Consider the following 27,192-nt stretch of genomic DNA (forward strand, 5'->3'; position numbering starts at 1 on the left):
TTTAGAGGGCAAACACCTCTTCTTTTTTAATTTTTAGTTCCCCTACAGCACTTAGCAGAGTACTGTGAATATGGTAGGTTTGTCTAAGCAATTGGCATTCTTGTGGATTGAAAAAACTGGTGAGATACTTAACTGCCCATGGATACTTAGGAAAAGCCCACCAGGAAATTCATCAGACGTTGATGAAAAAGTTAAGTGATTTCAAGATAATTACGTTTATTTAAAATGTTGACAAAGCTGTTTAGCCGTCCTTAGAATGGGGATCCTAGGAATAAACATTTTCACTGGAAGATCGGGAAAACTCACTGGGAGGAAAGCTGGATATTTGTACTTATTCCCATTTTGCCATTAAAGTAAACAAGGCCCAACTGTTAAACCACAGAGCTGCTTCGGCTTGCAGAAGGTTGCCAACATCCAGGTTCCTTTACACATGCACACACGTGCCAACACACACACACACAGGAAAGGAAGGCAGCACTTTCAATAGCATATGGACGGTGCAGATTCTCTTTTCTTTTTCGCGAATACTTGGTACTGAAAAAAGTGACAGTTATCTTTCTTCTCCCTGCCTGAGTTTACCCCTTCGTTGTGCCTAGGAAGTCAGGATTTCTTCATAAACGGTTTCCATTTTTTTGTAAATCCATCTTAGGAAAAAAGTCAGACTTGAGCTTCTCAGGGGCTGCGCATTTAGTTGACTATAGCATCCCGCGCCCTGGAGCTCAAACCCTGAAAATTGTCTTCGCTAAATACCATCATTATAGGTTTATCAGGGAAACCAAGGACCAACTGGGACTTCATCCTTTGCTTTTGTTTGAAAGAACGAAAACCTGATTCTTGAGGATAAGAAGAAATACAACAGAAATTTTTTTTCTACCCATCAAGGTATCAGCCACAGCTTCCTCGGGGTAGGAGTCCCAGAGATGAGGGCAGGAAGGGATCAGGGCGGGGGGGGGGGGGGGGCAAGAACTACAGCTGCAAGTTTTCCCTCCCTCCCCAGCCCCGTTTCCGCCAGTCCCATCCGTTCCCCTTCTGCTTCAAGGGAATGCCACGTGCCCTCAGGGCCACTGGAGTCCTCGCATGCTGAGGAGTCTGGCTTCACACTGGAGGTCAAAGGCTCCCGTTGGAAAGAAAGCACCTCTTCTGGGGCATCTGATGCTTCTCATTCTTAGACCCCAGTGCCAACACAGCCCTCAGCTTACTGTGCTTTCACCAGTTCCTAGCAGATCATTGGTAGTCCCCTTACTCTGACAGGAGAAAGGACTTCTTAAATTTAAAAATCTTCATCTACATAAAGCAAGTGGAGTCCTCAGCAGCCTCTGCTGAGGAATCAGAGCCAGTGACACCCCCTTTCTCCTTGAGGAAGCTCAACACAGGCAGTGGCCCTGGACCACCCGTGACCTTCCTTGTGCATCAAGCCCCTCTCTGCAGATGAAGCAGAAAATGGTACATAATATTGTGCTTCAATCAGGCTGCCTTCCTCCGTCCGCCACAAAGACAATCCTTATTCATTCCTGACTCTGCGCCTTGTCCGGTTAGTATGTGATGCCCCCAGCACACCACCAGTCCATCCAGACCCTGCCCGTGCTTCTTAAAGTCAGGTTTCAATTCCACATCTAACATCAAGCCTTTCTCAAACTCTGGTACCCGATTCATAGTTCACGAGGACTGTGGAAGTGTGGTTTTCAACCTGTATTCTTTGGAGCCCTCGTTTCTCTGCGTTGTCTTGGGAGCCGCCACCAGTGTGGAGAGAGAGGCTGGGTAGGAAGGGATGCTGAAGTCCGTGTTGAGGTGCTTCATTCAGCCAAAGCGTGTAACCAGGCTGCCTTCCCTCCACCACTTGAGAGAGAGAGAGAAAGGAAAGAGAAGAGGAAAAAGAATCAAGTTGAAACCTTCATCCTATGGATGACAAGACTGAGGTCCACAGAGGTCAGCTCGTCCTCCAAGGTCACCCATCACCTTCGTGGCAGCACTGGAACAAGGACCAGGGTCTCCCAGTCACAGCACTGCCCTCCCCTCCCAGCCTCACGTGCCTCCTCTGGACTCGCCAGAAACACAGCAGAGCACGCGGAACCCTGGGCTGAAGAAGGTACCAGATCCTGGTGCAGGTTAGGCCGCCTCCTTGTAGAATGATCCTTGGCCAGATCCTTCCCCCACTGCCGGGCCTTGGCATCTCTTTAGAGTCAGACAGAACGTCCTTCAAGTCTGTTACTTCCGGCCTGGGACTCTACAACTGGGAGCTCTTAGCCCCTCAGCGCCACCCTTGTCCAATATAATAGTCACGTGCAGCTTTTAAATTTTAAATTAGTTAAGATTACATCGCGAGAAAAATTCACTTTCTCGACCACGCTAGCCACCTTTCAAGTGCTCGTTGGCCACACCTGACTTTCGCTACTGGGGTGGACGGCACAGACCAAACTTTTCCCTTCTCACCGAGTTCTAGTGGACGGAGCTGCTTCAGAGTCAACGAGTCTCTGTTCCATTATAGATCTTCCGTCCCGGCTCCTGGAAGACACAGACCAGGGATTCTGACTTAGGTACCCGAAGCAACTGGCCCTGGCAAGTCTAGAACACACTCTTGCCGGTTAAATGATAACGAGACACTTACTGTCCAGAAAAAGAGTAAGAGAAACAGAAATAAAAGCCAATTAAATAGCAATGACAAGATTATAATACAGATATAAAATGATCCTGTAAGCTAGGACTTTCTGAAGTGCTGGTGTAGCCGGCTATCTTTCTTTTTTTTTCTTTTTTTTTTTTTTTAATTCTAAGAAATGGATTGAAAGGAAACTTCGGAAATAAGCAAGACTTCTCCCTGAGGGCTTCTAGGACGATCTTTTGCTCTCTCTCCTACAAACGGCTCCAAACACTGTCCTGAAATCCATAATAATCGTGCCTTTGAGGCCGAGTGTAGGCCTGTTATCCTGAGCTCAAGCATGTCAGTTTAGGGAAACAAATCTCCCAGGTCATCAGCGGTAAACCTTCCCTAGTCTTTACCCGCTGACAGCTTCCAAGGTTAGAATTTGCACGTTGTCGCCTTGACGCCCAAAATGCATTTCTGTTCATCAAGAATCCTACCTCCAAGTGGGCAGAATAGCATTGTTCCTGTCTTGTTCTTTTTTCGGTGACCCCCGAGATTGGGGGCCACCCTGACACGATTCTCAAATAACCACAGCCCCACTCACTTGACTACAGTTGCCTTGAGCTTTAGTTGTAAGGTGCAGACCACATGTGCTGACCTGGGTAGGGCTGCGTAGCCAGTGCTGCGGACAGAAGGCCCCTTAACCAGCTCTCTGGTGAATTTCACATCTCTCCTGTCTCCTGTTCTCACCTGGACCAGTGGGGACAAAGCTATTTGAAATCAGGGAAGGAGAAAGTTTTCTTCCATTGAATCCTTTGTTTAAAGTTTTGTTTATCAGTTTTCCACTGTATCTGTTTCTGTTATTTTTCCTCTCCCGATCTTTCTCTTTCGCTGTCACTCAAGTTAAAAGAACGTCTACCCCCCCCCCAAAAAAAGCAAAACAAAACAAATTAAAATCTGTATCCCCAAGTATCTCTATGGGACAGTAGCATTCAGCAGTTACTTAGAACTTTAACATTTTAGTAAACATATTACTGTTTCCAAATGGGGGTAAAGGACTTAAAAACAGTGTTTCGTGTCCTCTGAAGATGTTTTATCAATAAACAGCTGCCAGTGTTGGAATCGGAGCCGAGATGCCGAGCAAGGGTGGGGAAATCAGAGACACGGCACGTGTGGAGGAGGAAGGTGGCCTGGGTGTCTGCAGAGTTAGCCTCGGGACCCTGTCAGAGGTGGTGATGACGCATTGATTACGAGGAAGAAGGTGAAGTGTGGCCCTGGCTCATTCATTATTTCTCTCTCCTAGCCGTGGAAGACAGAAAATTGTTCATAGGAATGGTTTCGAAGAAATGTAATGAGAACGATATCCGGGTGATGTTCTCTCCATTTGGCCAGATAGAAGAATGCCGGATCCTCCGGGGACCCGACGGGCTGAGTCGAGGTGAGTGTGCTCTCTGCAGTCTCTGCCCTTACGTGCTAATTGGAGCTCTGTGTCCGAGTCAAGGTAGACGTAGCTCCCACACGCAGCGAGAGGTCACCCTGAGATACGTCCTGTGGGACGAAGTTACCCAACCCAAACTTTTCACCGTAGCTTTTATTTCTCAAGTCAAGAAGGTCCTAGTGGCAGCATATTAGCCCAGGTTATCACTGTCAGACGGGAGGCACACAGGCTACCCTGCCGTTACACATCCCTTTTCAATCTCAGATTGAAGGAGCTTTGGGAGGTAGGAGGGAGAGACGCGGAGGGCGAGAGAGAATGTTTGCTACTCGCATCTCAGTCTTCTGGCTTTCTGCCTGTGCCTGGGAGAATGTTGTTAGCGTGTGGTCCTCCTGACAGAGAAGTAAACCAAGAAAAAAGGCTCCTGTCCCCGCATAGTGCAGAGCAGATACAGACTCAGAGTAACCAGGCCCGTCTCAGGGCGTTAGGGTTTTATGGCAAAGAGCAAAGCTCCCGGAGTCCTAAACACAGGGGTCCATTAAGTGACAGAGAAGTGACTTCGTCCAGGAGAAGATTGTAGGAAGTGACTTCGTCCAGGAGAAGATTGTAGGTTCTTCTTTGTCACCATGATAGAGCCAAAGGCTGGGGCTTCGAGCGCGGATGAAAACCAGTGTTTCTGCGAGCAGCCACACAAGGTAGCTGGAGATGACTCTCTTCTGTCCACCTTTACCTGCCCCTTTGACCAGACCCACACGCCTCCCTCCTCAAACCGCTTATAAGGCTTGTCACCATGTTCCCAGCCATCTGACTAGTTTCCTGAGTCAGCCCAGGAGGCCCAGGGGAAGACGCACATGGAAAACACATTTCTCCATTCTCGTAAGAAATCTGTCTTTTTGCAACACAGAGAGGATTTCATTCAATTAATGGGGTTTCCAGGGCAAGTTCCACAGGGCTAATTAGAAGTGTCTTTACATTCCCCATCTCTGGTTCTGGGACTGCACTGCCCGCACCCCATGTTGAAAGAAAAGGTTAAGCCTTAAGTATCAAGGCACCAGTTTTCATTCATCTCCCTGGTCTTACGTAAACTCAGCGCCCTGGGAGGAAGAACATTTGTTGTTTTGACTTTTAGACATAAAGCTTCATGATGTCAACTGCTAGAATCGAAGGCACAGGGAACAAAAGTATTCCACCTACCTCCACCTCCAAAGCCCTGAAACGGAGGTAATCTCAAGGCAAACTAGGAGGAGGAATAACTCCGAGCTCGTGATCCCTATATTTTCTTCTGAGGGTGGTTTTTCAAAAAAAAGAGGAGGAGGAGGCCTGGAGATGACACTTAACACTCACTGAAAGATGGGAGTCTAAAAGCTGAGCAAGACATGATGTTGAGTGGGGTCCCTAAACAGCAGACCCAGTGCCTCAAGGTAATCTGTCAGTTAACCGCGTGTGCCTTTACCAGTGTCACTCAAAATAGCTCCTTGTCCTGGGCACCCCCATCGCCTCTGGTTCCCATCCAGCCTCGCAGGCAGACGGATACCAGGATGTCTATCCTGGGTCCCTCTGTGCCGTCCTGGAGATATGCACCAGGAGAGGTAGATAGGTAGACAGACCAGGAGAGCGAATACCACAGGAAAAAGCAGCAGCGCTGAGGAAGAATTAAATAGGCAAGAATATTTTTGCGATCCCTTTTCTGCTGCCAGTTTAGCAATAAGAACCACTCTTCTCTCCCTGTGACTGACTGTCAGTCACACTTCCGTGTTATCATTGCACTTTTGCAATCGCCAAGGTGTACAGCATGGAGAAAGAACCGATAGGCATAGTGAAATGTATAGTGCCTTGGAGGTCAGTGACCCTGGGGCCGAGTCCCAGAACTTCTCCTGACATGAATCATGGGCGTGGTCCATTCATTTTCCTATCTCTGTCCTCAGTTTCCACGCTCGAAAATGGCAGCAGTCTAAATAGCTGCCCGGCTTCTCTGATAGGGTGTGATTAGCTACTGCCATGGTAGGTTTTTTGTAGAAGCAGGCCGTCCACAGTGTGTCATAGAGGCCTTGACTGTGAAGTAGGAATGCTGGACTTCTGTTTTGCCTCTGCTGACTTACAAACGGATTCTCTGCCTCAAGTTCTCCATCTGTCCAGTGGGCGACAGTGATGAAGAGCATTGGTGCCTAGAGATCCTTGAGTGTATGTTAGCTATTTTTGCAGATGAGATTTTTTTAAATGGTCAAAACTTTCATAGGAAAGGGTGTCAAGACACTGTACTTGATGGGAGAGCCTGACCAATTCCATCTGCCATTTGGTTGATGAACCAGCACTTGACACCAGAAGCGGCCTATTTCTGAAACAAGTGATAGAAGCGCTTTCATCAATATTTTATGCAACTGCTGGTTCAATGTAAAGAGTAGAATCCTCCTCCCTGCCCACCCCCCTTTTTTTAACAGAAAAATAATTTCTGATTTTCTGGCAAACGGATGAGAATTCCCTTTGGCAAAAAAGAAAATACTCATTTATTCTCATTTGTTCTGAAATATAAAGACAGACAGTGTTGCATTTTTCAATTAGCAGGACCCAGGGACTCCTGGGTACTGGGGACTGCTAAATCAGTGATTTGTTGAGAGAACAGTTCTCTTTCATGCTACTCTTTTGCTTTCATTAAAGAGTTGCAGTTTTCAATCAAATATTAATAAGTGTGGCGCTGCAGATCAGGGGCGCTCAGCATTTCTGGTCTCCATGCCTGTTGCTGGCTCAGCTGTTTACAAAATAAATAAAAATGAAGTGAAATGAAAGGTTGGCTGCTCTGGAAAGTACCTTGTAATACTAAACCAGGGTATAAATTAGTCAGTAGGAAAGGATTTAAATCGAACCATTTGATTATGATGAGGGAGAGGTGCCCTTGAGTGGTTCACTTTTCTTGTTTTTGCTTTCTCCCAGTTCAGCTACAAGAAGGAAGACAGAGGAGGCAGTTAGTAGCCCTGGGTGCCCAACAGGCGTCTCGTGTCATTCATTCTCTGCCACATCAGTAGTTGACATTCCTACCTGGTAGGTGTTAAGCTGAGGTTCCTCCAGGCTGTTGATTCAGTACCCTTGCCCCAAATCAGAGTAGTGGGCTGCCAGGACCCACATCTTTGTACCTATTTAGCCCTGCTATACTTTCAGTTAGAATCACTGTCTTTAAAAAAAAAAAAAAAGTCATGATCTACACATTGGCAAGAAAGACTATTTTTAAAGTCCCATAGTTATTCACCAGCACCCAGATCTGTGCCATGTTTTAAGATGGGACCTCTCTGCCCCATCCCGCTGGGAAATTTTCATGCCTGTACGTGGACAGCACCTGCCAAGCCTGTTGAAACCACTCAACAAACATTAGGACACTGCCTCGCTTTAGGCTGTACGCCCACATCTAAACGTGCATTTTTTTCCCCTTTGGGGATAGTAACCCATTCTGCCGTTTTTTTCTGATTTGGAAAACCTGGTTTGAGATGCTCTCAAGCCCCCCATGATACTCAGATCCTTCTGCAGTGGCAGATCCACCTCTCAGGCTCGCTGTGTGAGCCTTCATTGAGAAAGCAAGCAGGGTAGCACAAGCCCACACAATGGCAAGTGAAATGAGGTGTTTGCTCTCAGAATCAAAGCTTGAGGCTTCTGAGCCAACATATTTACTGCACCAGTGTCACCTTAGCATGTTGATTTCCTAAAATACACATGTTCTCACTTACCCACAGTCCCTCAGTCAGATTGGACTATTTGGGTACATCTGCCAGGTTTGCTGCACCATAGCAACTGAATATCTATAACTCAGAGACAATGAAGGGGTTGATTTCATTTTTCTTTCCCATGAGCTGCAGTCAAATCTTCACTGCCATTTAAGGTAACTTTCTGCTGGTTTAAGAATATTCCAGCTGTGTTTATGGTGTTCCAGCATTCTCCTGCCAAAACCTCTGACAAATGAATTGGCGGTATCTTCAGGGATGTTAGCGACCACAGATTCGATTTAGCCATTAAATCCTCATTTGTTTTCGTTATATCTGGTCGGGATATTGGGAGAGGGCTTTTGACTTTTAAAACATACATGGAGAGGATCGTGACATACATGGAGAGGATCGTTTTGATCGTGTGACATTTTAGTCATGCCCACTTGGTACCCAAATGTTCAGATATGTGGAAACCTTTATATCAGATGCCCCCTGGGTTATTAAATGCATCTTGTCATGCTGCTCTGGATACAATCTTCCAACCTCATCTCAGGGATGAGATTTTTGCCAACTATTAAGTCCTAGTCTGCACGCAGCCTCAGGTGCCATGAATGAAAGATCTCTCCATGCCAATTTTAAATAAACTAACCCAGCGTTGGGGATTGCATATTAGAGTATTATTTTTGATGCTCCAATGTTATAGCATATGTTTAAACCCTGCCATTGCTCAAAAGATACTGAGAGGAAAAATTGGCTGCATTAAGATCTTTCTACAGCTGAAGAGGAATTTATAAACAAGTTTTCCATAGGCTGAAATCTTCTCAGCCACACAAGTTATTTTAAATTATGCTTCATTCAGTTGAAATATAGCAGCTGTTGTTCCTCTTTCAAAGAAGCAGCAGAAAAGCAAGAGACCCTGGCATCATTGTATGTGCTTTTAAAAGTACCTCTGCTTTTTTCATTACTTTCTCTCTCTCTCTCTCTCTCTCTCACTCTCTCTCTCTCTCTCTCTCTCTCTCCGCCCCCCTCTCTCCACCCCCCCTTCTTTTTGATGCAGAGCAAGAATTCATCTAGTTCTCTCAAAATTCTCATGTAGCCTAGAGAAAAGGTAGAACACCTGAGTTGAGATATCCTTTCAACTGAAATGACAAGTGTAATAGCTGGGTTCCAAAATCTGCTCTGTGACAGGGCTCTGCGCTTTCCTTAGATTCTGTCTGTAGGAGGAAATGACTTTGAGAAACCTTTCCCCAGTCAATCATTTATCTATTTTAGCAGCAAGAAGACAACCTCACCGAAATAGGAATTCAGCTCCTTTCATTTCTATGAGCAATCTCTGACATTCTGAAAATGGAGACAATAAATAGTGCAAACTAAATTACAGGTTGGACACATTTACAGAGGGAATTTTTGCCTTTTTTTTTTTTTTTTTTTTTTTTTTTTTGCTATTTTGTATTTGGAAGCTTTGAGACAGTAATATATGGGCTATCTTACCCCACCCCCCCAAAAATAGCTTTATTGTCTTGGTACCTATATTTTTTTCTCCCAATCTAAGTTCTCCAGCATTTTGGTCGGTCACCAGCATGCGCAACAGTCTAGAACAGTTGAGGGCTGACCCTATAAGATTGGAGCAGTTGTCCGTCAATACCCAGTAGACTCTGCTGTACCCAGAAGCTCATCTTTAGAGAGAGAAGAGGACAGCTGACCTAAGTAATTTCTGTCCAGCAGGAAGTCATCTGGTTGGTTTGTAGAAGAAGCCAGCAGCCCATTTTGACTGTAGGAGCTTGTGTGACCCTACATTCGTGAAAAGCGCAGATTTGAGGGCCCACCCCAAAGCCAGTGTTTTCAGTGGTGCTGAAAAGAAAATGAAAATCTAGCCAGAACCTCCTGTTTTAGAGATGTTAACAAAGGTTAACTGGCTACCAACCCATGGAACATTTGGTTCTGAAGTTGCTTAGCTTCATCCAGAGCGGCACAGAGAGTGAATCTTTCAGTACATGCTCCCACTTAATAAATGACAGTAATTGTCTCCCTTAAGTAATTGAACACAGCACCCAGTAGGGAACTTGACACAGCCCCTAGGAGGCAAGTTCTCTCTTACTGCACCACTGCCGGTAGGATAAAAAAGTTAAAGGAGTCATCAGATTAGTCAGATCATTTTTTGGATGGGATGAGGGTTGTATAATTAGAAGCATCAGTCAACCTTTTAATTGCAGGTTTCATAGAGGAAGGGGCAATGGTTCGAGTTTATAGAGAGATCATTTCATTGTTCTCTTGCTAAGACTTTTCTTTTGAGACCTGTTAATTGCTCGATCTTTCTCCCGAAGTTACTTACAAAAGCTCTGCCTGCTCTGAAATTCTGGTAAATGCATAAACTCTGCCTTATTGATTTTTGTTGACATTTTACATTTTTTATGCATTCTTAACCTCCGTTTAGAAGCTGTTGGTTTGGCACATGCTCCCAGATAATGAGAGCAAGCAAAGTGAATGAAACAGGCTTCTTAACTCTTAAAAGCAGAGCTAGTCTGTGCTTCCTATGGCCTCAAATATGCCTCCATTAGATGATTTGCTTGTGCCTCTGCTGTAGCCTCCAGACAGGAAATGAAGGAACTTCCCCGGCCGTCCAGTGGTTAGGAGTCTGCACTTTCACTGCCAAGGGCACAGGTTTGATCCCTGGTCTGGGAACCAAGATCCCGCAAGCCACGCAGCACCAAAATTTTTTTTTCTTAATTTTTAAAATAAAAAAATGAAAAAGAAAAATCTCTTAGCGTTATTTCCTCTGTTAATAGTACCAGTGATCATCACAATCTTCAAGAGATACTACTTTGAAACAGATGGTAAATTTGGGACTCTGTCATTTTAGAACTGAGTCTATTTCAGTATGGAGCCAGCAGAGGTCCTGTTGTAGATCTCACACTGTCTCACACACATCATCTAGATGCCTTAGAGAAGGCTGCCCAGCTGCTTCTGTTGATGACAAAAGCCACAGCCACTGTAGGTACAGGCAGCATGTTGAAACAGTCAGCTTCACCAGCTGCTGTAACGTCAGAAAAACCATAGGAAATAGCTTGGCATTCTTAGCGAGCTAGACGTCGGGCTTCAGCGAGGACAACTTAACAGAGGTGAATGAGATGAACCTCCCATGTACAGAGAGTTTTTGTGTACTAAAAATTACAGCATGATGCAAAAAAAAAAAAAAATGCATTGACTTATTTTCACGACTGGTTGTTGTTGTGCTTTGGGGGTAGTGGGCAGGCATTGCTTTCTCTTACTGCTGTTTGATTGAAAGGTGCTAATACAGTATTGACTTGATAATCTCACCAGGTACCCATGCAGAGCAAACAAAGAAAATGTGTTTCATGGCTCCCACAGTGACTCCCATACACCAAGCCACCCGCTGGTTGTTTGGATGTAGAATGTTCTGTTTGGCTTCCCGGCCACAGAGGCAACCATCTCACGTGACTGGTGCCAGAATTCCACTTTCGTGCACTCGCTCTGAGATGACAAGCTTCAGCCCCTCAGTGTTTAGATCTGCTTCATTGGGAAATCTTTTAAGTAGCAATAATAATAATGTTTTCAGGCAATTGAGTGGAACACTAAATTATTCTCTGATACCTAAGTTCAAACTGTGCAAGGCTAAAGAAGCTGAAAATCAATGCACTTTTAAAGTCATTAGAGATCATAAGTGAAATAGTCAGCGTTGCTTTAGCGAAGCTTTTAGTGTGCCGTGGTTTATTATAAAATCAGCCTGAATCTACATTAATTTCACAGTCTTTTTCTCTGAGAAGCCCAAGGGTGCATGATGAATAAAATGTAAATTTCAGAAGGCAGTGCTTTTCTTAGTGCAAGGGGCAGTGAGCCCTGTAGCTGGAGCAGTGACCTGCATGGTAGCCAGCACTGCTACAGGAAGCAGGAACAAGCACTAGAGATTCTAGTTATTTTACAGCTGGGGACAAAAATAGCCATGGAGAGTTCTGTGGGTATCAGGGGAGACATTCAGAGAAATATACATTGTCTTGTGTATGTTAAACTTGAGGTGTGGAATCTCTGATAAGAATCCACAAGTCAAAAGTTAAAGTCTTGAAGGTTTGATACAAATAAGAAATCCAATGCAAATGTTTAAATTTTACTTCATACACACAGTTGAATATTCCCAGAGTAACAGAGCATTTGTTTTAGTTCATCATTAACAGTTACTAAGTAGTTTTGTACAGGATTGGGGTATATTTGTTTGCATTTGAATAGCATGAGTGTATATTTATACATACATCTATTTTTTAACTACCCAGAAGAGATGAGGTATATTAATTTACTGCCATTTCGAGCTGTTGGAATCTAGTTGCTAATTTGCCCTGGGTGTGAGGATTTTACTATTTGCTGCTTAAAAATCAAGGCTCATGTTGGAAATACAGAGCCGGAATGGGTAGGTGCCCTAAGTCAAGACAGTCAGACAAGGAGAAAATGTAAAATCGCAACTTTTTATTTTAGAAAATGCAAACTAGGTCTTGCGCATTTCAAACCCCGTGGCTTAAAAAAAAGAAAGTACCCAGCCTCCTTCCCCTGGACTCCATTTAAAAAATAAATAATCCATCAGTAAATCTTTCTGCTGTGGTCAGATTAGCAGGTCAGCACTGTAAGTAAAAAGCAACACGAGATAAAAACCAAAGAGAGAAGTTGTTGATTTCATGTACTACTGAGAACAGTGTCGTCCTGTGGCAGTTCTCGTAGACTGTGTTGGTTTAACAAGCGTCCAAACCTTTTGTCTTGTTGTTTTTTGTCTTTCCTGCTCCCTGTCCCCTTGTTTCCCACAGGCTGTGCGTTTGTCACATTTTCTACAAGGGCAATGGCACAGAATGCAATCAAAGCCATGCATCAGTCTCAGACCATGGAGGTACTGTATCATCTGCCCTTTCTTTGTTTTCTTTGTGCAAATGGTGGGGAATGGAAAGCAATTCTCTCCTGTGTGGATTGTTCACATGACAATCACAGATGTAAACTTTCACCATCTCTCTCTCTTCATTCATTCATATTCCTTCTTCCTTAATCTCTCTCCTTCTCCCTCTCTCTCTCTCCCTCTCTCTCTGAATTTTTCCCCTGATGACTGGAAATGCACTTAGTAAAACCTTCCACTTGCTCTACGTTCCTTTTTGAGCCTTTTATTGCAGTGGCCCAGGTCCTGCTGTGTAATGTTCACGATGCAATTTAAACTGAGCAACCTTCTATACCTCAAGGATCAAGTACGTTCCCCAGCCCCAGGGGTGGGATGGGTAGAACATTAACAGACCCCATTCCGAATTGCAGCTGGCCCTGTGCTAAATCACAGGGTTCTTTCATTTCTTTTTAATTTTAATGCGGGGTCAAGTTATCTTTAATCGAGACAAACAGAATGGTTTTTGTGTCAGGAATGTTGGAGAAAGTTAAGACTTCTCCCACCTCATTGAACGGGTGCAAATGTTCATGTATGAGAGTCCCCCCGAAAAATTAGATTTTCCCCCTTACTAAAATATGAACCATAACCAAGAAACTCAAAGGCTCAAATGTGATCTCCTAATGAGAGATAGTGGCTTTCGGGGAAGAGAAATAGGCTGGCGTGGGTCCACAAATTTAGACAATGGCTCTGTACTTTGAGTCTGTGATTCGGGTCATGGCCTTTCAGAATTTTGCACAAAAACATTCCAAGAGTGATATGCTGTTACTTATTCTGTATTGTCTGATAGAATCCTTTGGGAGTGCATGTTCTGCTGTATTATGTAAACTGTATCTTTGTGTGTGGGTGATCTTTTCTGGAGGTGGCTTTGTAGTGTTACCTGAAGTTACGTTTTTCATCTTTTGAAAAAAAAAAAATTGTTTTCAGTTTTATTTAATGTGCCAAAAAGTTCTTTATTGATCGTTTGAGCTTCTTTTTTGCCTCCACTTTTGGGGGGTTTTAATTTTTTTTTTGTTCATTTGTTTGTTTGTTTTTTGTTTTTTTTTTGCAATGCTGCATCTCCCGAAGCATGCCGGGAGCTTAGTGATCTTTATGGGTCTTGTTTTGTGGGCAACCTTTTTCTAGGGAGCCAAAGGGTGGGTGGAAGCGGGGGGTAAAGAGTGTGCATGGCATTGTCATTAAGTGTTTACTGTACTTTTCTGAGTTTTGATATCAGCATTGCAAAGCCTATTGTCTTTTTCGAACTTCCTTTTGACTTTAATATTCCTAACATATCTTATATAATCACTGTGTTTTCCTTTCAGTGCAATGCATTTTTAAGACACTCACACCCCCCTACGTGAAGGCAAGCTCAGGTGAAAATCGGCCACAATAAGAGAGAATTAGCAGGATTTGAAATGTCTAGGAATCCAATCTTGAACAACATGCAGTTACACACGTGATCATGTTTTTGTCCCCTCCCCCTACCCTTTCCCTTACCTTGGGGGGCTCCATTATCGGGGATCAGCCTGGTTTCCAGCTACGTATCAGTCTGGAGATGAAACGAAAGTGCTGTTAAGAAAAAGGAAGTCTTGACCTGTATTTATTATCTTCCATATATATGTGTTTCATTCTTAAAGATTTTTACTTCCTGTAATTGAGTGATTTGTACCTAAATTGGTCTCACCTTAGATGATTTTGTAACCTCAATTCTTTCAGCTCTGTTGGAAACATTGCCACCCCAGTTCCTTCACCCAGGGCCCCCCGCCCGAGTGGGAGGTCTGTGTTCTCCTGGGTCCCTACGGAAGGAGAGCACGAGAAAATACAGCAGAACTGGGTATGAACCCGAACCAAGAAATTAACAGGCTCTCAGAGTGAAAAGAATTTGCTGTAGAGAATGGGGCATATTTATTCTTCAGAAATCCTTGATCCTTTGTTAATACTGCTATTATCAGAAATCAGATTTGATGCACTTGTTTTTCAATCTGGACATCCATGCTTAATCAGAGGAGCCCTCAGACACTTAAATTTCTTGTTTAATTCAAAACTATTGACATTTAAACAGAAGATTATATATTGTGCAGTCTCATTATCCTTGTACCACCGCAGTTTGTTTCCTTTTTTTGAATTAATTACATTATTTTCAGGACTCTGGCTCACATCTTCCACCGAGATGTGTGATCTAAGAGATGTGAATTCAAAACGATGTCACTGTTAAAGTTTAAAAGAACGTGTTATTTTAAAAATCTTTAAGCTTTATATGGTACCTTGATTTTCCCACTCTCCTCTAACCTCTCCCCACCCTGTTTTCCCCTTTCATGGTTTATACAAGTCATTTTTGAACTATAGTCATTGGCCTGATTTTCTGCTTTTATATCATTTTTTGGTATTTAAGGAAGAAAAAAGCCAACCGTAAATGGACTGTTAGGAAGAGATGCTATAATGTGTTACGGGACAAATTTGATGCAATAACAACCCTTTCCATGCAAAACCCTTGCTCTCTGTAATTTCCATCTTCAGAGTGGTTTTGCTGTCTTGAAAGTGATGAAACGCTGAAGTACGGAGCAGATGAAGAACAATGAAGTATAGATTTTTTAAATGGTGGAAATATTACTTTTATGCAGTTTACTGACTCTTAACATCTGTGCCGTGACTGTGACTCCCAGAGCTGAAGACCAGTCTGCTGGAGGTGCAACACCCAGTCACGTCACTTTTCTCACATGTTGGGGGGTAACAGCAGGCATGATAGCTTCACGTATGCATAGTTCCATCCCCAGTAGCTACCCAACGTGATAAGAAAAAAATGCAGCTCTGTTTTCTAGGAGAAAGAAAAATAACCCAAAGGGAAGGGAAGAGCTCATTTAAATAGGAATATTAAATTTCTGGGAGGAGAAGAGAGAGGTCTGTTATCATGCTGAGTTTCCATAAAAAGTGGGGGGTTTTTTTAATCACTTGGGTAGAATTAACTTCTTTTTATCTCAGCAAAATTTCACAGCTTTAATTGTGATGGAATGTTTAGCAAGCTAAACAAGAGAGGGAAGAGAGTTGGTTTCTGCTGAGTATTTGCCAAGTGGCGAATGTTGAAAAGGTGCTTTCGAAAGGAAGTCCTCCTGCCTGAGGTGTCAGGCCCTTACTTTCCCTAATGCTTTTCTCCGTATCAGGCATGAATTGGTCCTCTTATATAACCCTTGGCCATTTCTCACTCACTACCTCTGCTCCTGCCTTTTAAAGGAAGTGAACACAGAAGCTCCTAGAACAGCGAGATTGATTAGGAAAAGAAGCTAAGTAGACATCTCCTCCTGCCATTTGAGATGTATCTCCTTGGACTAGAATGCTCCTGATATTTTCTTTTTGATTTGTTGTAGCCCCTGGGATTACAGCTAGAGTGGATGTGATACAGAAGGAGGAGAACCCCTTCTGAAAACATGGGGACAGTGACATTGGTCCATGCCTGTGTCCCCTGAAAAAATCTCCTTCCTTCATCCCTGTTCCTAAAATGAAACCCACTTCTCCCGATTATATCACTGGGTCGGTATGATTCCTACAGTTCCAAAGTTCAAAAATACTGAACTGAACGTTGGAAAGAGTGAGGGGAAAAAAAGACATGCACGGCAGGCATTTTCATTCCCATTACGACATTTCGTTCCCCTCCTTTGTCCCCCGCTCACACGTGGAAACAGGCAGACACACCAGGACAAGTCCATCTTTCAGACAAGCGAACCGTGAAGCTTAATTAAAGAACAATAAGGTCTCTTGTCTCTGAGGAGGTCCTGGGATGGTGGACGGAAGACCCATGAAGAGAGAAGGCGAGGAAGGCAGTGTAATAACCAGAGCACGAGCTCAAATGGCTTCATCGACCACCAGAGCCCCAAAGACACCAGTGACAGGATCTGGAATTTTCTGTTGATGGTACCGTTCAGAGAAGAAGGACCATCAAACCATTTAAAAACGAGGCCAGACCATCCCCTGTGCTCCAGACTAGTTCAGAAAGCTAGGCCCCGAGCCGACTTGAGTGTCCTGAGCGGAGTGGACCAGGCTGTAACCCCCCTCTCCACTTTCCGCTGTGTCTGACCACAGGGCTGCTCTTCACCGATTGTGGTGAAGTTCGCTGACACTCAGAAGGACAAAGAGCAAAGACGTCTCCAGCAGCAGCTGGCACAGCAGATGCAGCAGCTCAACACTGCCACCTGGGGGAACCTGACGGGTCTGGGCGGCCTCACCCCGCAGTACCTGGCGGTAAGTTCTTGGGCGGGGGGGGGGGGGGGGGGGGGAGCACGTGGTCCCCCAGGAGAGAGCGGCACGCCCAGTGGAGCTCTTACAGGCTCCTTGGCCCCTAACTGCCCCCAAAAGCTCATCTTCAGGACATTGTGAATGCCAGGAAGTTCCTGAAATCAGCGTCGACGGAGAATATTTTTGCAGGTGAAGCTGGTCAGCGTAGGAACAGGACTCTGCACTCCAGCCACGCGGAGGCTTAGCAGGGTCCCACGGGGCTGAGCGTCTAACCGGCGTTTCAGCACAAACGCCAGCGCTGGCAGGGCTGCAGCATGTGTGATAGACGATGAGTTAACGGCACTGAGGCAGCCGTGGTTGGCACTCTTACCACCTCCCCAGTCGGTCCATTCCACGTCAGGACCTCAGAGGGAACTTCCCTTCACTGGGTCCTCCCAGTGGAGCGATGTCAACTAAATGCAAATGCTTCTCTATCTACTTGGAACCCAAAACTCAGATCCTGTTTCAGGCCAACCAATTCTTTAACTGTCCCTTAACGTTTCATTGTTTCTAAACTTTCACCTCCTTGTTTTTTTCCGTTCTGCCTGTTTTACTTTGCCAGTGTCTTTATTAAAATGCCATAGTCAGAATGTGAGACAATTCCTCCCAGGAAGATCCAAACAGCATGAGCAGTGACCCCTATTGTGGACTTTAAAATATCTTAATGTAGCTTGAGAGCAATGGAAGGCAGATCGTATTCCTCTAAGGTTTTCTTTATTTTTACTTGAACTACTGCTGAAGCATGCTACTCTACCCCACTTTTCTGCTTTGGAACCTAAATGCTGGACTACACATTATTAATATAATTTCATAGTGTGCCTTTGGACCTTTTATTCTAGCCTGTGTGTGTGTGTGTATGTCCGTCCGTCCTAATTCTGTCCTGACATTTGAACTGTACCTCTCGGGACTGTATGACCCATTCCATACTTTGTAGCAGAACCAATACTGTTCTGTAAAACAGTCCTTCCTGTGACCTTGAAAGGTAAGATCACCGTGCTTCTACAAGTGAGGAAAGGGAGAGGCTTAAGGGAGAAAGGGGGTGGGGGGATAAACTAGGAGATTGGGATTGACATATACACACTACTATATATAAAACATAACTAATAAGGACCTACTGTACAGCACAGGGAACTCTACTCGATACTCTATAATGGCCTATATGGGGAAAATATCTAAAAAAGTGGATATATGTATATGTATAACTGACTCACTTTGCTGTACACCTGAAACCAACACAACATTGTAAATCAACTATACTCCAATAAAAATTAAAAAAAAAAAAAAAAAGAGGTTATGTAACTTTACCCAAGGTCATGGCACTGGTGGTCAAGCAGGATTTCAACCCTCCATGGATTCTCTCCATCCGGCGGGGCTGCTTCTCCAAGGACAGATGTAACTCACATTCCTTTTCTATCCACCCCACCCCACTGCCAATTGGTGTCTGCCATGTAATTGCTACTCAAGACATGTCTGGATGTCTTGCTGGAGAAGCGTGCCTCTCCTGTGTTCCCCTGAGTTATTTATACAAGCAGTGACCAAGTTTGCTGTCACCTTCTAGCCATTTCTCCATCTTATCCACAAAAAGATGAGATGAGAGATTTCATCACATGTCTTGCTGAAATCTCTATGTGCTCTGCCATATCTTTTTCTTGGTCTATCAGTCTAGAAACTTTATGAGAAAAAAAAAATGAGTCTAGCTGAACAATCATTTGTTTTTCACAAACGTGTGTTTTTCAGTTGTTCACAGATCATCGGTTTAAGTACAAGAATTTCTCTCAAGACACATGTGCCTAGCCCTGGTCTTCTGGACCATCTCCCATGCCCCAAGGCTCACAGAAATCTCTGGCACATGTTTCTTTGATCACATCTGAAAATTATTTCTGAATCCTGAAAGAGAATTCATCTCCACCTCATTTATAAGAACGTGTTCTTACACGCTCTGAACTATGTTTTCCCCTACCGAGGGCTTCCATCCTTTCTCTGCCAAGTTTGCTCGACCCCTTTTGATCGGAAGCCCATTTCTCTGAAAAGACCCTTGGCCTTCAAGGCATCCCCCGCCTCTGTGTCGAGGGTAGATTCTGACTGTGGCTCACCAAAGAGCGGTTGTCAGTGGAAAGAATCCACGGAAGTAGTTTAATGACACTGCAGGTATTGCCTCCTACTAATCAGTAAAGATTATTAATTCCTCCAAGTATTTTCAGAGCTAATTTAACTTGACTAAACTTTAATTTTTTAAATATCTAATATAGGAGAGAGTAAGGGCTTGCAACCACAAGGGAATGGGAAACCCAAGAAATCAAACCAAGATAAGGGATTTCTCTCTGTCAAAACGGCTAATTCCTAGCTTCTTCCTCTTCCTCATTCCGTGTGTCTGTGTGTCTGTGTGCAATGTCTAGGTAGTATACTACCCTGAGTCTAGAAGGATGAATGAAAGTTGCAGACATATGTCTGGGGACTGTTCATGTTCGGTTTTGTCTTTTTTTAAAATTTGATTTATTTTTTGTTGCATTGGGTCCTCGTTTCTACGTGCGGGTTTCCTCTAGTTGCAGCAAGCGGGGGCTCCTGTTTGTTGCACTGCACGGGCTTCTCATTTGCGGTGGCTTCTCGTATGGAGCACAGGCTCTAGGCGCGCGTGTTTCAGTAGTTGCAGCACATGGGCTTCAGCAGCTGTGGCACACGGGCTCAGTAGTTGTGGCCACAGGCTTAGTTGCTCCGCAGCATGGGGGACCTTCCTGGACCAGGGATCAAACCTGTGCCCCCTGCATTGGCAGGCGGATTCTTAACTATTGGGCCACCAGGGAAGGCCCACGGCTGTTCATGTTAATCCCCATAGGGATTACATTAATCATTGTAACGAAGACTTAAGTTGAATCAGCCACCGATATTCCACTCTACTTGGTGCTTTTGAGTCAATTGCTAGATGCCCATTTCTGAGTCACATCCAGTTGTAGAGTTTCCTTCTTCTTAAGCTGAGGAGACCTACCATTACCTGGAGGAGTGGGAGTGCTCTCCGTTAGGTTTTGTAGCGCTCCAGACAAATTCTGAGAGCTTATCTTTTAAATAGTGAATTCATCTGGCTCCTCCTAAGCTCATAGTACCATAGCCATTTTTTAATAATAAATTTGGTGAATCTATGCTTTTAGTATCCATGGACTTTTGAGTGTAGGAGACAACTCCACACTTGCCCCCAGGTACAAACTGCAGCTGTACTGATCAACCAAAAGGAGAATATCAATAAGCCTAGTCAAACACTTAGTATAGCGCCTAAGTTATTAACCTTTAATTCAACTGATGTGGACGAATAAAGGAGTGCTTTCAAACAGTAACCACATGCCTTTACCTTGTGGTACCCACCGTTTCTATGTGGGGGATTAAATGTATTTTTGGAAGCTCTAGGGACAGAAGACAGAGACCTTTTCACAGCTGTCTTCATTTCTTTTTTAAAAGACGCTGATATATTTATAATGCATGGATAGCATCAACATACGTAGCACCAGATACTTCTGAGTTTTGACAAGTAGTATGTTGCTCTCTGCCAACGAAGACCATCTTAAAACGGGTGACCGTTGTCTTGGTCATGAAGTCGTGACAGTGACTCTGCAGCTGCAGATACGTACACTGACGTCTTTAGGTGTTCACAGTGATTTCTCCGTTAGCCCAAGAGTCAGTGAATGTCTACCTCTCTCATGAAGGTTGTAGGACACTGAGCTGTGAAGGAAAGCGGAGGAGACCTAGAGATGGACCGCGATTGACAGAGATGAGTTACGGGAACGGCTAGGCTCCAGAGAGATAGCATTAGTCACGCCATGTTGGTTCCCATAGATTTAACACCTGGCTGTTCAAAAGAGTAAATTGATGAATTGTTTTAAGGCAGCTACGTTATTGAGTTTCCCCGGTGTCTGTGTTTCTTAATAGAGATGAGACATGAATATGGATTGATAGCCCCAACTCTCGGAACCTTCAGCCCATTAACAGGCAGCAGCAACCAACTATGTAAATGTAAAGGGAACTGGACGTGCCCTCAGTGGACTTGGGAAGTTCCTTTGACAGTACATTTCCAAGCTCCACTTCATTTTTTTTTTTTTTTTTTTTTAATAAATTTTATTTATTTATTTATTCTTGGCTGTGTTGTGTCTTCGTTGCTGTGTGCGGGCTTTCTCTAGTTGCGGCGAGCGGAGGCTACTCTTCATTGCCGTGCGCGGACTCCTCACTACCGTGGCTTCTCTTGTTGCAGAGCACGAGCTCTAGGTGCACGGGCCTCAGTAGTTTTGGCACACTAGCTCAGTAGTTGTGGCCCAAGGGATCTAGAGCACAGGCTCAGTAGTTGTGGCGCACGGGTTTAGTTGCTCCGCGGCACGTGGGATCTTCCCGGACCAGGGCTGGAACCCGTGTCCCCTGCATTGGCAGGGGGATTCTTAACCCCTGCGCCACCAGGGAAGCCCTCCACTTCATGTTGACAGTACCTTTCTCGTTCCTTTTGCAGCTTCTGCAGCAGGCCACCTCCTCCAGCAACCTGGGTGCATTCGGTGGCATTCAGCAAATGGCTGGTAAGTCACGACGCGAGCCTTGCCTTTCGGCCGTGCTGTTGTCTGAATTGGGGATGGGTTCAGAAGCTGGGGAAAAGAAGAACAAAGAGTAACTACCCGTCCTAGTTGCTTTCCGGCTTAGGGGTTAAAATTAGAGTCAGCTGCTCGGAAGTTGATCTTCTAACTCTGGCATCTCCAACAGTTATGAGAAAATTTGGGGGGCTGAGAATTCCTGCACAGTACCCTCCAGAGTTGTGGTTTTTTGTTTTTTTAATGGGGTTGCTTGCTGGGGGATTTCCAACGAGATTCCTATATCCAGGGCAGCTGCCATGATTGACATCCCTCTGAAATTTTAATAATAGGCAGTCAATAAAAATGTTTTGACCTTCGTAATGAAAGCCTGGCTTGCAGGCCTATTTCTGATACCGTTTGCAGTCCCTTGATAACCACAGACAATTAACAGGGTGCCTTTTTTTTTTTTTTTTTAAACTTCAGAACCCCCGTTGACAGAATTGTGCATCAGAATCTTTTATGGGAAAGTAGAATCTTTGTTCTTGAGCAAAATCAAAGTGGGACTGGATTTGAAAGCTGGCTCATGAAGGATTTCTTTTCATTATGAGCTGTGTCAGTAGTAACTGAGGGGCAGTGATTAGCGAAAGGTCAGTCCTGCTGTGTCACCTTCCAGGCTCACATCCTAACCCACGCCGTGGGGCCAGGGAAGGCAGCCCACACAGTGACTCAGGACACGGGTGCCAGGAACCTGCCACAAGGAGCAGTGAGGAAGCTTCTTCCTTGCTTGATTCCGAAAAGATAGGGGAGCGCAGGTAAGGAGAACAGATTTTTGGTGTATTAGAATCGAGCACAGCTTGTTTTCCTCAAGGACACCCTGAGTCAATGAGATGAACCCAGGATGTACAGAATAAAAGCCTGATTTCCTTATCTGTCACTATGAAAACCACTTTTTTCTCTATTTTTTTCTCCCACTCCCACACGTGTATCCTTGTGGGTTTTTTTTTTCCTTGTTTCACTCTGAATGGATCTGGAGACGCTTGAAATGATGAGCACACGTAGATTTCTGCCCCTGTGTATCCAGTCGTGGTCAGCCCAGCCTTTCGTGGTGGCCTCCAGGGTTAATGGTAACTTGTCTGATGGAGCATCCGCGCCTACAGTAAAAACAATGCCCGGTTACCCGTGGGGCTTTAAATCTGCCGTTACCCCCAGCTTGTCCTGTTGTAATAACACTTTTGGATTATTACGGGAAGAAAATACATGTTAAAATAATAAGTAGTGAAATCATTCAGCAGAATGTTGATGAAGACATTTGGGGAAGCTGGCCTTGGAGCTGAGCATCACCTTGAACGGTTGATTTATTTTTAGCTCTGTGAAGGGGATTGGAGACACAGAACTAGAATATTCAGAGAGTTTTCTACGTTTTAAAGAGAGAAAAACCTTGCAGATTGCAAGCTCTGAAAGAAATGCTGAGATTTGTTGGCATTTTCCACCAATGCAGGATTTTTCTTCTAATCGAAGGGACCCACCCAGATCCAGAATTAGAGTCTTTCCTTAGAGGAAGCCTCAGGCTCTCCCGTTCCCACAGTTGAATCATGCAAAGAAGGTCACTGGGTCCTGAGGCTGTTGCCAGGCACGTGTCTTCTCGGGTGGACGGAGCGCCTTGTCACACTCTTCATTAAGCCACAGGCGCCCGTGGCTCGCCAGGTCAGGTCAGGATGGTAGCATCTGCACGCCGTGTGCTCATTTAAAAACGGAGGGTATCTGGGAATCACCTTAGAAGGTTCATGGGGCAGGTGGCTAATTTAAAGGTGGTCTGTGAATGCGCTCGGCTCTCCAAAATACCCCCTTTCTCGAACCTTCGGCATGAAATTCAGCACCGCGGCGGCCCAGGCTGTGCTTTCGAAGGCCGAGTGGCCCATTTTCCACTGTCACCTCGAGTAGTGAGGACCAGGGACATGGATGTCAGGGTTCTGTCTGCTGGGCCATTTCTATAACAAGCACCCTTCATTCCTGTGGAAAATCAGGTCTCATCATCCCAAGTGTTGGAAGCATCGTGGTTTGGGGTATTTCTTTTTCAACCCAGTGCTCTTGGCCCCCTGCTCGTTCATATTCTCCCAAGAGTAGGGCTTAACTTTTGTCACCGCCAGTCACCTAAACCAGTCTCAGAAAGTGGGTGGATCATAGAGGCCCAATCTTGGAGGACGTTTCCCCAGCGCACTGACTTGTGGGAGGGGGGGGCCCTCTTCTGCGTTCCCCTAAAAACCCTCTCTTCCTTCCCCTCCTCCCTCACCTCTGAAGAAGGCGTGGCCTCAGCCCTCACTCCTCTAAGTGGCACCTGTGGCTGTTTTTGCGTGGACAAGTAAATTTAGAATTTGGCAGGTGCAAATGTATGTGTTGGGTAGAGTCCCAACGAAGCTTAAGTGAAATACCTGGTTTTTTTAATTAAGAAATTTGACTTTAGCCCGGTGTCTAAGCCACAGACCATTACATAACCTAACGACTGCATCTTCATGAATGAGTTGTCAGAGATTTGGGATCAGCGAGTCGGTACAACGTCATACATGTTACACAGCCCGTGGTACTGACATACACGGCGGAAGCAACATGAAGGAGAGGTGGTTCGTCCCAAAGCACCCCTGGGCTTACGACGCTTGTAAGTTGAGTGAGATTGTGGCGGGGTGAGGGCGGGCACCTCCACAGTTCAGATGCCACGTTCATGTCCTCCAGGGCCAGAGAATCAACTCCACGTGGAAAATTCAAGTGCTGCAGCTGGGAGCAGCATCACCAAAGAGTGAAATATCATTTCGGAAAACAATAGTACTGTGTTGTGAACAGCTCTCAGAATAGAATGGTCTGTCCTTCAGGAAATTGAGGTGTCTCACTAGACTCGAAAATGTCTCATTTGAATGAGTAAACATTTTCTGTTTGAGGAGAAAATACAAGAAAGCTGGAAAAAAAAAACAGAAAAACGAAAAAAAAAAAATTAGGAGGAGACAAGTTCCTAAGTACTTACATCAATGAAATTGAATGAGACATCAACTATACTTCTTTTAAAAACAAAAAAAACAGAGAAAAACCTTACCATTTTCCTTTCAAATTGAAAATAACTTCAGAAGTGTTTTATGATTTTGTAAAAGGGAACCTTTACTAAATCTGAAATTTAAAAAGCAGAAAATAGACTAGTAAGGATAAAATTTTTATCAGCATCCTTCAAGTCGATTGATTTTACTTTCCCTCTCATAACTTCGGATAAAAATGTGTCCATTTCTCACTCAGCGGTGGTATTTTTTTGTTCCATGAGTTTCTGAAATGTCAAAAAACGTGGGGTCTGTGTTCAGGCCAAGAGTCTGGATTTTTCCTGAAGAAGAAGGAATTAAGGGGAAAGTGGCTTTCCGGTTTTTCACTTCTTTATAACAACTATCATCTCAAAAAGGCATCGTGTTAGGAAAACAAGGGGAGTATTGCACATGTTTTGCACATGTTAGTTTTTCACAGAGCTTCTTGAGATAATCATGGGGTTTATCCTCACAGCACAGCCAAGGACAAAACCACTACTTGTTACTACGTGACAGTTGGGAAAACTGAAGTACAAGAAGTTCAAATAAGTTCTGTGAGCCCAAGGACCAGGAAATGGTATTATATGGATTAGGATACAGAATTCCCAAATATCCTAACGCTTTATGAGATAGGGACCGTTAGCATCCCGTTTTACAGGTGGGGCAACTGAGGCAGAGAGAGGTTAATTAACAAACTTGCCCAGAGTCACTAAGCTAATAAATGGCAGATCCACATTACACACTGGCCTGATCCAAACCCCGAGCTCCCGTTGGCCCCCGAGATGGTCACACAGCACTCCGCGTCTCCACAAATCCAGGTATGTTCTGTCAGCGTGAGCCTCGGTGACAGGTCTGCACAAACGGTTGAAGAGGCCAAATAACAAACAACTCTGAGCCATCGATTAACAATGCAGGAGAACCCCCACACTGCTCAAAAAGCAGCAATTCAGAGTCAGCCACAGGAAAACCTCCTCCTTTCACTCTGGACAACATTCCAAATGTATTAAGAGGGAGTTGTTTTTTATTAGGGGAAGTATTTTTCAAGGGTGAGGGGTTGTTAGTAAGAGATTACAGAGATTAAGAAGCGATGGCCAAAGAAGAGGATCTTGTGATAAACAAGGGAAAACTGCTTCCCTTGACTTCTGATATTCAGGAAAACTGGTAGTAATTCGCTTCCAGAGTATCTGGCCTCAGTTTCCAAAGTCACAGTGAAATCGTAGAGGGCAGTTATTTTCCCGAAACAACAACATCGCAGCTACTTTACCTGTTGGAGATCCCCTCTTGGCAAAGGCGGGCTTGGAATGTCTGTGACCAGCGGAGAAGAGGGTAGACTTTGGCAAAAACTGTGCATTGGAGGCTGAGAACCTCACGTCAGGGACACGCTTGGGAGATGTGCAAACTGGACCCACGAAGACCCCAAGTTCTTCCCACAGCCAGGCAGCCTCCGCAACCCACACTTCCTGCGAAAGCGCTAACAGGCCTTCTGAGAATGTTCCATTACCACCCCCATCTGTCACTTTTTAACAGACCTGATTGGCAAGCGCTTGTAACAACAGACATCTGTTCTCGCTTATTGAAATGCAGATTTATGGTAATTGCTCCGAACAATAAGACACAGAATTACCTAAGGTGAACATTAAATTAAATTTTCATGCTCTTCTCCTTATAAATAATTTTTTTTTAATCTTAAGTTTCAAGTAGGCATAATGTGCATCTGTTTGGTACATAATTTCTTCATTTGGAGAAGGATTTTCTTTTCCCGAGTAATGAGTGAAAAGTTGAAGCCCTGTATGCTCCCCACTTTTTTTTTTTTTTTTTTTTTTTAGCCCTCTCGACCTCGGCACACTGTCGGATTTCCTAAAACTCATTTAAATGTTTTGCATTTCTCGTCACCCAGATTGTTGCCCGTGGTTTGACGGGTGCCCATCCGAGCAGCGTGCTTTGTGAGGTTAAATGGGGGTGGTTTTCTTCTCAGAGAAGAGCTATTCGCCAGACCAGAATCAGCATCACACACCCACACACACCCCCACGCGCCCACCCCCATCCCCCCCCCATCCCGTGCCCTTTCAGGATCCTCGTGTGGGAGGAGCCGCGATGAGAGGGGCTGGTGGGTGGAAAAGCAGAGGCGCTGTGGAAGGAGCCGAGGAGGAGGACAGGACAGGGTGCGCTCACAACAGAAACAGACGGAGAAACAACCAGAAATGTGAATTCAAAGTCAGCAGAGGCAGGCACCCCCTTTTAGACGGCCTGGGGGGCCCAGGACTGGCCAGGCCCTGGTGGGTAACTCTGCCCGTCCAGGGGCTGAGTCTGCAGCAGCTGGAGGTCTGGAGAGACGGTGTTGTGGGTACCCGGCAAGCCTGGTACAGTTGAGGAGGTAGAGGATGAAGCTCGGGGTGTGTCCCCACGAAGCTTCCGAGCTGCTTTGCCAGCATGGGACAAACGCCTTTCCCAGCAGCAGCGTGGCCCCCAAGCCCCTTCCCTAAAAGGGAGGGTGGGGGGGAGATGTCCACACTACAGGTGAGGAGCCTCTGGCTCTGGGGACATCTGGGGCAGGAAGAGCCAGACCATCCTTCACCGAGGACGCGTGCTGCTGTCCGTGAAGAGTCCAGGGATTCTGCCCCACGAAAGTTGCCCGAGCTCTCACGGAACCCCAGACGTACCCCTGTGATGTGCCGACGTTGGCAATGCTCAGAAGGCCCGGGAGTGGTGCAGGGGTGTCCTCCC

The 27,192-nt window shown here is 45.0% G+C and overlaps 1 protein-coding gene across 33 annotated transcripts in view; it reads left to right on the forward strand.

Annotated features, from left to right (window-relative positions):
* Positions 1-27,192, forward strand: part of CELF2 (CUGBP Elav-like family member 2) — an 838,781-nt gene that overhangs the window by 757,956 nt on the left and 53,633 nt on the right. For 28 of the 33 annotated variants that reach the window (XM_067030247.1, XM_067030246.1, XM_067030251.1 and 25 more), the window contains 4 exons: positions 3,882-4,016; positions 12,511-12,590; positions 16,683-16,841; positions 21,358-21,421. In XM_067030247.1, coding sequence (XP_066886348.1) covers positions 3,882-4,016; positions 12,511-12,590; positions 16,683-16,841; positions 21,358-21,421 — 438 coding nt within the window. The remainder of the gene's footprint in view (positions 1-3,881; positions 4,017-12,510; positions 12,591-16,682; positions 16,842-21,357; positions 21,422-27,192) is intronic. The other 5 variants (XM_067030260.1, XM_067030258.1, XM_067030259.1 and 2 more) reach the window with 1 other exon arrangement.

The sequence above is a fragment of the Kogia breviceps genome, chromosome 3 (genome assembly GCF_026419965.1).
Source record: "Kogia breviceps isolate mKogBre1 chromosome 3, mKogBre1 haplotype 1, whole genome shotgun sequence".
In the NCBI taxonomy this organism is placed as follows: domain Eukaryota; kingdom Metazoa; phylum Chordata; class Mammalia; order Artiodactyla; family Physeteridae; genus Kogia; species Kogia breviceps.